We start from the raw sequence: 12,433 nt of genomic DNA, 5'->3' as shown, positions 1-12,433 counted from the left end.
GGCTGATATTTAAGGATCACCTTCTCCAGGCCCAACTAAGAGAAAGTCAGGCAGAAACTCCAGGAGGACTAGTCAGGTAAAAACTCCAAGCAGCTCCTAGAAAATCTCGAACTTAAGAAGGAAGTATCCAGAGGGTGGAAGCTAGGGCAGGTATCCTAGGAGGATTACAGAGAGGTTGTCTGAGCAGCTAGGGACCAGGTTAGGAGAACCAAATCCTAGATGGAATTCAATCTTGTCAGGGATGTAGAAGAGCAATAAGAAAAGCTTTTGCAGGTATTCTGGGGATAAAAGCACGGCCAAGGCCTTCTCCTGAAGGAAACAGGAGGCCTAGCTAGCCAGGATATTGAGAAGGCTGAGGTCCTCAATGACTTCTTTGCATTGGTCTTCTCTGGCAAGTGCTCCAGCCTCATTGCAAAGGCCACAGCAGGTGAAAGCAGGGACTGGGAGAATGAAGTACCCACAATTGTAGGAGAAGAACAGGTTCATAACCATCTAAAGAACCTGAAAGTGCACAAGTCTATGGGACCTGATGGGATCCATCCACAGATCCTGAGGGAGCTGGTGGATGCAGTTGCTAAGCCTCTGTTCATCATATCTGAGAGGTCATGGCAGTCTGGTGAGGTTCCCGCTGGTTGGAGAAAAGATAACATAGGCTCTGTTTTTAAAAAGGGGAAAAGGAAGACCCAGGAACTACAGGCCAGTCAGTCTCACCTCTGTGCCCGGCAAGATCGTGGAGCAGATCCTCCTGGAAAATCTGCTAAGGCACATAGAAAATAAGAGGTGACTGGTGACAGCCAACATGGCTTCACCAAGGGAAAATCATGCCTGGCCAATCTGGTGGCCTTCTGCAACAAGGCTACAGAGATGGTGGATGGTGGCAGAGGAACTGACATCATCTACCTGGATTTGTGCAAGGCATTTGACACTGTCCCACATGACATCCTGGTCTCTAAACTGACAAGGCATGGATTTGACAGATAGACCACCAGGTGGATAAGTAATTGGCTGGATGGCCACACCCAGAGATCTGTGGTCAATGGTACAGTCTCCAAGTGGAGGCAAGTGATGAGTGGTGTTCCTCAGGGGTCAGTATTGGGACCAGTGCTGTTCAACATCTTTGTTGGAGACATGGACAGTGGGATTGAGTGTATCCTTGGCACATTTGCTGATGATACCAAACTTTGTGGAGTAGCTGACACCGTAGAGGGAAGGGAGGCCATCCAGAGGGACCTTGACAGGCTGGAGAGGTGGGCCAGTGCCAGCCTCATGAAGTTCAACAAGGCCAAGTGCAAGGTCCTGTACCTGGGTTGGCACAGCCCCAGGCACAAATACAGGCTGGGGGGAGAATGGCTGGAGAGCAGTCCTGAGGAGAAGGACTTGGGGGTGGTAGAAGATGAGAAGCTCAACATGAGCCACCAGTGTGTGCTGGAGCCCAGAGAGCCAAACACATCCTGGGCTGCATCAAAAGCAGTGTGGCCAGCAGGGCCATGGAGGTGATTCTGCCCCCCTGCTCTGCTCTGGTGAGGCTATACCTGGAGTAATGTGTACAGCTCTGGAGCCTTCATCACAGGAAAGACATGGAGCTGTTGGAGAGGGTTCAGAGAAGGGCCACGAAGATGATCAAAGGGCTGGAGCAGCTCTGCTATGAAGACACGCTGAGAGAGTTGGGGCTGTTCAGCCTGGAGAAGAGAAGGCTCCAAGGAGACCTCATAGCAGCCTTCCAGTACCTGAAGGGAGCCTACAGGAAAGCTGGGGAGGGGCTTTTCACCAGACAAGCTAGTGATAGGACAAGGTGTAATGTTTTTAAACTGAAAGAGGGGAGATTTAGGTTAGACATGAGGAGGAAATTCTTCACCATTAGGGTAGTAAGGTGCTGGAATAGGTTGCCTGAGGAGGTTGTGGAAGCCCCCTCCCTGGAGGTGTTAAGGCCAGATTGGATGAGGCTTTGTGCAACTTAGTCTAGTGGAAGGTGTCCCTGCTCATAGCAGGAAGGTTAGAACCTGATGAACTCTAAGGTCCTTTCCTACCTTAACCATTCTATGATTCCATGATTCTATATCTTCAATGAATACTATTGTTCGTCTTCAGTTACTTTAGGAAGTATTAAGAACCTTGCTGTCTCTGGTTAAAGTGACCAAAAGTGTTTTTTTTCCAAGGGAAATCTTTCTAGCATATATCTCATTGTCTTGTAAGCTAACTCCCTTGCTGCTGTGTGAGCGCAGCATATGAAGTCAGCACCACAGCAGCCCAGATGATGCATGGTTCATGTTCTGTATGAAGTTGAAGGGCATGTAATAAATTCCTGCAGCCTGCAGATTAATGTTAGAGATGGAAAGCAAACATTAAAAGTCCTCATTGATGGTGCTTAACCAATTTCAGCTCCCTGCCAATCTCTAGCAGCTATTCAGGATACAGAGAGGGGTTAGACCTGTGAAAGGATGGGCACAAAGACATTTGTGGGCGCCACTGAAACACTAGTTCAGCATCTCCTAAAAATAGTAAGGGGTTTTTTTGTATTTTCTTCTCCTCTACTTCACACAGAGTCCGGTCCTTTCTCCCATACCTCTTGTCACTGCAATTCTAGGCAAAGAAATAGCCACATACCCAACTGCTGGCTCTAGCTCAGGAGTGGGAGAGCAAGAATTATGTTGATGACTGGGTGATGTCTCGCTGGCAGCATAAACCCCACTGGCCATTACTTGGTCAAGCTGAGGGTCTGCGAACAATTAAAGGATTAAGGTTAGATGGCTCCTTCTGGAAGCACATTAAAGCACCTTATTTTCCCCCTTGACCCTTCTGTGATGCAGACTGAAACACCAACATACGTACCCATCTCTTCCACCTATGTGAACTGAATTAATTTGGCATTTCATTAAGAGTGCTCAGCATTTAAGTAAAATGGTCTATAAATGAATGCAGTGAATCGTTATGCATGCATACATTCAAAATGTAATATAAATTAGTTTTGCCTCATTACCATGTTGTAATAGTGGAGTTATGATTTTTCCAAGAATAAAAAAGATACAATTCATCTGACCTGGGGAAATAAGCTTTTATAGCAAATTGGAAAAATAAAGCTGTATTTCATAAGATTATGTATATAAATCACTTTAGGATAGTAAGTGTGATTTGGTTTTGTCTTTTGATGGTAGCTATCCAGTAATTTAATGCTCTATTTGTAAGCAAATGAGCATGAATTTCCAAACACAGACTATAGATTAAATTTTAAATGATAATGTGGATTTTTTGACCTCCATAATTACTGCCCCATGAAATATAATATGTTGTTTAAAGTATGCAGCAGACAAATATATAGGCAAAAGACTTCAGATATTATGGTGATACTGTTTGCAAAGATTATTAGCATTTACTGATAATTCCTATCATTGCTGCTGGTCTTTTATGTTAACAATTCTTTAATGATGTGAATGCCAGAGTAAATTCACAAAAAGAACAATCACTTTACATATAACTTAGTGTCTAGAACCTATTTTAAAGAAACCACAACCGATATTATTCATTCAGCAGTGTGCCAAAACAGGAAATTACTTCCTCTAATATGCAGCGAAATAAATAAGGTCAGATGGTTCATTTGTCTGCATTTACTTTGCACAGTTCTACCAGTAAAACAGGATGTTTTCTATTAACATTGCTCCAGGTTTCCTGGTAACAATAGCACCAAAGTAAAGACCAGATTTTGTCTGGGTGAAATTCACTCCTCCTGCAGAAAGCCTTATGCCTAAAATCTGCAAAGAAAAAAGCTGAAGTAAGATGTGGAAGCTGCTAAATTTATGTGTTAGCACCAGGCTGTGATCCATACAAGCTTACAGAGTTAAGTATTCACCTTCCACTGAAACTGAATGGAGGTGAGCACCTCTGTTTTTAAAGTGGTGGTTTTTTTTGTTTTTTTTTTTTTTTTTTTCTTAAAATCCAGCTCTGTAAGATATAACAGTCTCCCATTAATTGCTCAGGGGCAGGATGTATATATACGCATATGTGAATAGTGCCTTGGGTATTCAAAAATCTATGGAAGTGAAGAGTGTAGAGCATGCAGCTTCCCAATTATGAAGTAGCAGCAGCCTTGCTGAGTCATACTGCTTATGAGACAGAATACTTGAACTTCCTTGCAGGCTACACATGACTTGGGCCCTTAAATGATCTTCAGTTCAGCCAGAAAGACAAGGGGCTGTGACTTAATTGTTGGCAAACTTTGAACCATGTAGAGTTCAAGTGGAAGGACTTAAAGCTGCATGTGCACTGGATGCTCCACCTAACTGGAATGCAGTTTGCGTGGAGGTATGCTTTCTTTGGCTATTTTTTCCTGAAATGTGCAATGACAAAAATTAAAATATTTACGTAATTACATATGAAATGTCAGTGTCAGCTTTTTCTGTCATCAAATGGAATATTCCTACGTGCAACAGACGAATTATTTTCCTTGGGGATCAGACACAAAACTGTTTTCAATACAGAGAACAATAAATTGATTACTACAGCTATACACTTTTTGATCAAGAAGTTTCCCTGTCTTCAGTGGTGATGCTTGTCCCATAGCTCCCATGTCAGCTGTGTGCCAGGCTTCACAGTAGTTGCTAACCAGTCGGATCCCATTTGCAGTTGAACCATGCCATATTACTTTTTGAGGCCTGAAAGGTAATGTTAAGAAGTTACTTCTTGAAAAAAGCATCTTTTTTGCTTTATTCAGCTGCACACCTGTATATCTGGTGATATATATTTCTGCTTTCCTTCTTGAAGCAAACAGTGGGTTGGGAAAGATGAAGACAGAAGAAGAGGAAGTAAAGGAGAACACAACCTGATATCATGTTCATAGGCTGTAAGAAATGGAAAAGAAAGGCGGCATAAGGAAAGGGAGAGATTTTTATCACACTTCTAGTAACCCAAGATATTGCTGCTTGTACTACTGGGTAAAAATAAATGTAATGTACAACTTATAAATGGTAATGTAAACCCACCAAGATGGATCAGTCATGATGTTCCTCCCATCAAAGGAATATATTGGAACATGAATGTTGAATTGTCCACCGTCTCCATTAAATACAGATTCCCAGTTATTGAAAAGTATTTCTCCCTGTTAAAATTTCAAAGGCACTTTTACAAGTAAAACAAATCCAAAATTCACGTTATACCTGACTTTTATAGATTTATCTCTACATCTAAAATCTTATCTACATCTAAGAACACTTACAGTTCCAGCTTTCACATCAGTTTCTGCATGATGCTTCTGAACAAACTTGTCTCGTCTATCCTATCTACGCTAAATACTCTCTGATCCATGCCTTTGTGTCACAGTTGCATCTCAGTTCTATTGTCACTCCAAATATTCAGGTTGATCATCTCCATTTCCACTATCCTTTTTCTCCAAACTGTGTAAGTAATTGTTTGAAAAATTGCTTGCAACTTCTATTGCTATAGAGAAAATATAGATATAATTTGTATCGGAACTTCTGCTGAAGTCACAATTTTGTGAAAAGTTGCAAATGTTCAAGGCAAAAGCATTGCAACTAGGCTATCTCTCAAACTGCTTTTGAGTTTTTCCAAAGTTGCAACAGTATTTTCTTTACAAATTTGTCCCAAGGTCCTGTATTTGCATGCACTTCAGAGTAGCATCCACACAGCATGTTCCAAGGATCATGTGTTACTCCTGTAGGTTTCTTTGGCTGTTTGTTCTGGGAGTCAGCCAATGCTACAGAGACTTTTTTTTTTCCCCTCAGTTTTAGTGTGTCTGTTTATGTGAGACCACAAAATGACTCACGCACTGGACTGTCCGCTCAGTTTTATTAGCATCACTCCTAAACACAGAATTTGCTTTTATCATTTTAGCGTACTATACTCTGTGATCATAGTAGAAGGTAGAACATAGTAACTATCTTTGAAAAATAAGGATGCACTTTCCTTCTTGAAACAAAAAAACACCCAAAAGCTGAACAACATACCATTACTTTGTCAGGAGTCTGCTCAAAGTAGGCTATTCTTACAGCTTTATTTCAACCATTAGCCTTAGGATACTAAAAAAAGCAGCCCTTGGAAATGAAAGAAAATGTGAGACAGTCTGTAATTTTCTACTTTAGCACTACTTCTTTTTGTTTCTTGAACCTAACTCCAAAATACAAAGCAAAGCTACTTCTTTAGAAAATGCACTTTGGATTGAAATTTTCTGCTTTTCCCACTTCCCAAGATCTTCCCAAGATGTTATATTAGGATAGGCATCTACAGCCTATCCTAATATAACAAGTATCAAGCACTCATTTTTACCTTAAGATTGACTACTGGTAAATTATATCGGTCTGTTTTTCTGACAACAGTGGCCAGGTCTTGCAAATGTGATGAGAGGAAGGCTCTATAGGTAGATGTCAAACCTGCTAGTTGGGCCTGTTGAAAACACTGAAAATCTGCTCGCATGTCACCAGAAAATGGCAAGTTTAAAGCCACCAGGTGCAGCTGGAGAAAAGAAAAAGAAGAAAAGTAACCTTTTTTTTTTTTTTTTTAAGTTTATAACACTAGGAAGGCATTCTCTTGGAAGCAAACTAGACCCCCCTTCCTCTTGCCAGCACAAAAACTAGTACCGTCTGTATCAGGTGTAAAGATATTTTCTTAAAGCTATGAGAACCATAGCAAGTAACTATTTATCTTTGAACATTAAAGAAACCATGAAGATTATATACTCCTAAAAAATAAAATTCTTTTAAAAGCAGTTAATATCTTAAAGCAGAAATCTTGGAGTTATCATGGAGACAAAAATCACAAATTCTACAAGCATGGAAATAAGTAGTAAGGAGTGACCAGACGCTATTTAAAACTCACTGTTATCAAATACAAGCAGTAGCATGCTTAAGCCAAACAGTACAGATGCAAGAACTAATCCACCTTTTTTGTTTGTTTGTTTTGTTTTGTTTTCGAATATAATGCTGTTACCTTGCTTTCTTTGTCTAAATATTTTAAAGCATTTTAAATTAAGGCTTAGATTCTGAGTGTCTACCTGAAACAAGCAGTGACATGAGGATAGAAAATATACTAATAAATATTTCAATTATTTAATTGTAACACTACTGTTAACTTAAAAATTACAACGTGTAGTAGTTACAATCACTAAATTAACAGGTATTCCTAACTCAGAATCAGGATTTTATTTTTTCTTTAAGATGGAAAAGGGGCTAGGATGGTGTAAACAGATCTGGAGGAAACAATTTAAAATTTTCTCTGAGATGTTTAAACCAGTTCAAGAAATGTATTTGTAAATTTCCAAAGTAAAAATGTGTGAATTTTAAGAGGAAATATCATAAATCTCCCACAAGATGCAAAATGTCATGTTTCAAGCTACAGTTATGCAGTTGCAATACAGATGTCATACTTACTGCTGGTTTTCCATTGTTCGTATTTGATATTGGACTCAGAGCTGGAAGAGACTGAAATGCCTGTTATTTTAACACAACCAAACAGATATGTTAAACATGTTATTTAGATTTTAAACACTAATTTACTAACTAAAGCAAACATCGAACCCTAGAGAATTTGAAACTGTCCTGCCTCTGAGAAATAAACTCAAACCCTGCAGCAAGAATACTTTATCTACATATCATAATTTTGGTGTGTCACATAAATACATGTCGGAAAGCTGTCCTGACAAGTGTTACTTTGCTGGACGTGAGTGTACCCATTCAACAGTGCTCTGCCATAGCTGGTGTCAGCACCAAATTGCACCTGGAGTCCTGCATGGAAGCAGGCTGCTCTTGGCAGCCACAGAAGTCCAGTTCAAGAAAATTAAAACTGAAAGGCTAAGGAAGATGTGGAAACAGGAAATACAGTGGGTGGAAATATTTCTCAAGGCCATTCTTATTCCTCTCCTAAGCAATTGGCACGTAGAGCCCAGAAGATTGATGATCATTAGAGCTGTTGCAGAAACAGCAAAGTTTTCCTCTCTAGTTATTTTAAGTATGAGTGACTCCACCAGTTGGGAAACACATGTGATGTCAGCTGGAGGCTGCAGACAATTTCTTATAACACAAGGTCTAGATATTTCCCAGTGTGCTAAGTGCACTTCTTTTTGACCTATTGAATTTTTTTTTTTCCTTTTTTTTTTTTTTTCCTGGCCATCTTCCTTCATGCTGCTCCTTCCTAGCATTCTCTTGCCTCATTATCTCAGCATTCATATCAATTCACCTGTCATCAACAAGACTGTTCTCTATCCCCTTTGCCACTTCTTGGTTTTCATCCTCCTGCAATTTTTTGAAACATGTTCTAAAAGAGATAGCACGTTCTCATGCAGATCAGTACAATAACTTTCAGAATGGGGTCAGGTACAAACTAACAATTGAGACTTTAGAATAGGTTGTCAGCACACTGTAGGATGAGCTACATGCTGCTGCTGCTGATGTAGCCTGAATACAGGACTATAATTTTTTAAAGAAAACCTGCTTTTCAGAAACACTTTTCTGAGTTTCTTTGACAGGGACCAGAGCTTAATATGACCGACAAAACAGAATACTGTTTTGTGTTGTTGCTGTTCTGGTTTTGTAGATGCTGCTTTGTCTCTGTAGTGTCTCTGATGGAAACAGATTACTGGCCAGTGTGAACCAATTTACAATGTTATGCAGTGGTAGGATGCTTACTGTGAACTGACAAGTCTCAGTGAAAAATCATGTTGTGTAGGGATCTGCTGGAAACTTCTGCCAAGTGTATTTTGCACACACAGATGAAATTTCTCACAGTCCAAAATTTTGTACTTACATGGCTTGATATGGCTGGGGGAGGAAGGCTGTCAGCAGGGACAGGAATTAGCTCACCAAGCTGAAAAAAAAACCCAAAGGAAAAGGAAAAAAACCTACATCACCAGGAGCTTCTGAACTGAAAAAAAGAATCTTTGAACCCATACTTCTCCAACCTTGTAAAAAAAACCTGCAACAACTCCATTTTGAGTAAAGGAATTGGAAGGATTAGGAAGTAGTGCAACAGTACCTGCAATTTTTTCCAGCCATTTTGAACACGAATAAAAATCTCACTGGTTTCACTCAGATAGATTAGTGTACCTTCTGCTACAAAATGGACTTTTTCCAACATACCCTCAATGTTTCTGAACATCATAACCTGTCAAGCAGGAAAATGAAACACGTTTAATGAGACACACAAAACATTTTGCAAGTTCAGTTGTTAAATTGAAGTCTATTTGAAAATAAATGTCAAGGCTTCTCCCACAGGAAATGCTCAAGGTCAGTTATACATAATTTCATAGAAAAACTTCAGTAATGTAAATATATAACTACTTTGGCATGCCAGCATCATCATTTCATAGATTGTAGTAGAACTACTCCAATAGTTAATTTTTCATACAGTGAAGATCATTGTATTTCTACAGTTCTCTGAACTAGATCAAAATGGCAAGAGTTCAGAAATTATTTGATAAGGCTTATAAATATCATACACAATTCTAGATACACTTCCTTCTGCTATGTTTTTGTAATGTTACTTTCATCTCTTTTCTTTAAGAATGTTTTCTTCCATCCCTTTTGTTTTGGTTCCAGACGCCACTAGGTTACACAGGAAGTATTTTTCAATTTCTGTTTTATAGATCGAGATCTATAAACTGGTGTCTGTCATATATGGACATTGCACTTATTACCTCTGTCTTTGCCACCTGAAGGCAAGAACACAGTTCTTTTAAAGACGGATTGCTTCTACAATATATTATATAATTGCAGGTTGTCTGAAATTGGGAACATATTTCTTCAGAGTGTTATTTCCTGACACTTGAGTGCCATTTCCTTCCCATTTCTTCAGTGTCAGAAGGCATATTAATGCATTATAAATCATGCAGACCATAATATAGATTTTCATATTTTTTTTTTTAACATTGGTTTTGACCTTAATGGGCTTGGATCTCTTATCAAAGACAGAAGGTCCCAGGCTGTAACTACAGTCCTCTAAGTTGGGGCAGTAGTCTTCGAACATCTGTTTCTCCCCTGATCTATAATCATTGTCAGGTCCTGAATTTTTATGATGAGATGCAGTTAGCAGAGGTATGACACTCTGGTGGGAACACATTAATAAAGTTACACTCAGATTCTTGTTAGTTCATTTGATATGATGCAGATGATCATAGAATCAAAGAATGATTTAGGTTGGGAGGCACTGTAAAGATTATTTAGTTCCAACCCCTCAGCCATGGGCAGGGACACTTCCCACTAGACCAGATTGCTCAAAGTCCTGTCCAATCTGGCCTTGAACACTTCCAGAGAGGAGGCATCCACAACTTCCCTGGACAACCTCTTCCAGTGTCTCACCATCCTCACACTAAACAATCACAGAATTGTCATGGTTGGAAAGGACCTCTAAGATCACCGCATCCAACTGCCAACCCCTACACCACCCCACCCGAGAAAAAAAAAAGGCAAGCAAAAAAAAAAAAAAAGCCAGGATACTGTTGGCCTTCTTGACTACCTGGGCACACTGCTGGCTCATATTCAGCTGGGTGTCGACAAATACCCCAAGGTCCTTTTCCTCTGGGCAGCTTTTCAGCCACTTTTCCCCAAGCCTGTAGCGTTGCTGGGGTTATTGTGACCCAAGTGCAGGACCTGGCACTTGGCCTTGTTAAATTTCATGAGATTGGCCTCAGCCCATCAATTCAACCTGTCAAGATCCCTCCGCAAAGCCTTTCTGCCACTAAGCAGATCAACACTCCCACCCAACTTGGTGTTGTCTGCAAACTTACAAACTACATAATTTCTTCTGAATGTCTAATCTAAATCTACCCTCTTTCACTTCAAAACCATTTCCCCCTCATCTTATCACTTCATGCCCTTGTAAACAGTCCCTCCCCAGCTTTTATGCAGGCCCCCTTCAGGTACTGAAAGGCTGCTATGAGGTCTCCTTGGAGCCTTCTCTTCTCCAGGCTGAACAGCCCCAACTCTCTCCGTCTGTCTTCACAGCAGAGGTGCTCCAGCCCTCTGATCATCTTTGTGACCCTCCTCTGGACTTGCTCCAACAGCTTCATGATCTTCTTATGTTGGAGACCTCAGAACTGGACACAGTACTCCAGGTAGAGTCTCACAAGAACAGAGGAGGAGAATCACCTCCCTGGCCCTGTTGGCCACACTTTCTCTGATCCTCTCTGGATGGCCTCCCCTCCCTCCAACATGTTAACCACACCACACATCTTGGTGTTATCAGCAAGCTTGCTGAGGGTGCACTCAATGCCACTGTCCATGTCACCAACAAACATGTTAAACAGCCCCAGTCCCAGCACCAATCCCTGAGGAACACCAATCATCGCTGGTCTCCATTTGGACATCAAGCCATTGACCACAACTCTGAGTGTGACCATCCAGCCAGTTCCTTATCCACTGAGTGGTCAACCCATCAAATCTGTATCATTCCAATTTAGGAACCAGAATGTCTTGCGGGACAGTGTTGAACACTTTGCACAAGTCCAAGTAGATGACATCAGCTGCTCTCCCCTTGTCCACTGACACTGTGACCCCATTGTAAAAGGCCACCAAATTCATCAGGCACAATTTGACATTGGTGAATCTAGGGTGGCTCTCACCAACCAGCTCCACATTTTCCATGTGCCTTAACAGAGCCTTCAGGAGGATCTGCTCCATGATCTTGCAAGGCACCATGATCTTGTGAGACTGACTGGCTTGTAGTTCTCTGAGTCTTCTTTTTCTCCCTTTTTGAACATGGGGCCAATGTTTCCCCTTTTCGAGTCAGTGGAAACTTCACCAGGCTGCCACAACTTCTCAAATATGATGGAAAGTGGCTTTGCAACTTCATCTGCTAGTTCCCTCAGGACCTGTGGATATATCTCATCAGGTCCCATGGTCTTGTACAGTTTTAGATTCCTTAGATGGTCTCAAGTCCCATCTGCCCCTTACATGGGTGCTCCTTCATATTGCATATGCATATTCTTTTTTCAGAAACTATGAATATTTAATTTAGAAATTAACAAGACAAGTCTTAGATGTAATTTTTAAGGCATGGATATCTGGGATGCAATTCTGATTTGATTGATGCAGTAAGAAAGAGAAAGAATGTATATGTATTCTCTGGCACAACAAAATTTAGATTTGCTAGGGAAATCTACAGTTTTCTTCTTATGTTTAGATGACATGTATTTCTAGGTTTTAATCCAGTAATGCATTTTTTTTCATGGAAACAGGGCATTCAGTACTTATTCTAGTATCTCAGCATATTAAGTTGCCACACTCTTTCAGAGACTTTGCTTTGAACATGGAATATGGACCTTTCCATTACTTTAGCATGCCATCAATCTTTGCGTTTGTTTGAACAGGCTGTTACTAACAAGACAATGGAGAAACTCCTCCTCTCGTCACTTTACCCAGCTATATGGATTCCTTGCTGAAAAATTCTGAAGCTCAGAAAACCAGAAAATATTCTAATAAATAAAAGCACAGGACAG

At 40.5% G+C, this 12,433-nt stretch overlaps 1 protein-coding gene across 2 annotated transcripts in view; it reads right to left on the bottom strand.

Moving 5' to 3' along the window:
- Positions 1-3,342: 3,342 nt before the first annotated feature.
- The window catches only part of LOC127381637 (collagen alpha-1(XV) chain-like), a 133,996-nt gene continuing 124,905 nt past the window's right edge, over positions 3,343-12,433 (bottom strand). The window contains exons 29-34 of one of the 2 annotated variants that reach the window (XM_051612185.1): positions 8,974-9,102; positions 8,746-8,805; positions 7,374-7,433; positions 6,274-6,459; positions 4,974-5,089; positions 3,343-4,646 (exon numbers count right to left, since the gene is read on the bottom strand). In XM_051612185.1, coding sequence (XP_051468145.1) covers positions 4,430-4,646; positions 4,974-5,089; positions 6,274-6,459; positions 7,374-7,433; positions 8,746-8,805; positions 8,974-9,102 — 768 coding nt within the window. In that variant the 3' untranslated portion in view covers positions 3,343-4,429. The remainder of the gene's footprint in view (positions 4,647-4,973; positions 5,090-6,273; positions 6,460-7,373; positions 7,434-8,745; positions 8,806-8,973; positions 9,103-12,433) is intronic. The other variant, XM_051612186.1, reaches the window with a different exon arrangement.

The sequence above is a fragment of the Apus apus genome, chromosome 2, assembly GCF_020740795.1.
Source record: "Apus apus isolate bApuApu2 chromosome 2, bApuApu2.pri.cur, whole genome shotgun sequence".
NCBI lineage: Eukaryota > Metazoa > Chordata > Aves > Apodiformes > Apodidae > Apus > Apus apus.
The sequence above is the reverse complement of the archived record's forward strand: the minus strand, read 5'-3'. Positions and strand labels throughout refer to the sequence as shown.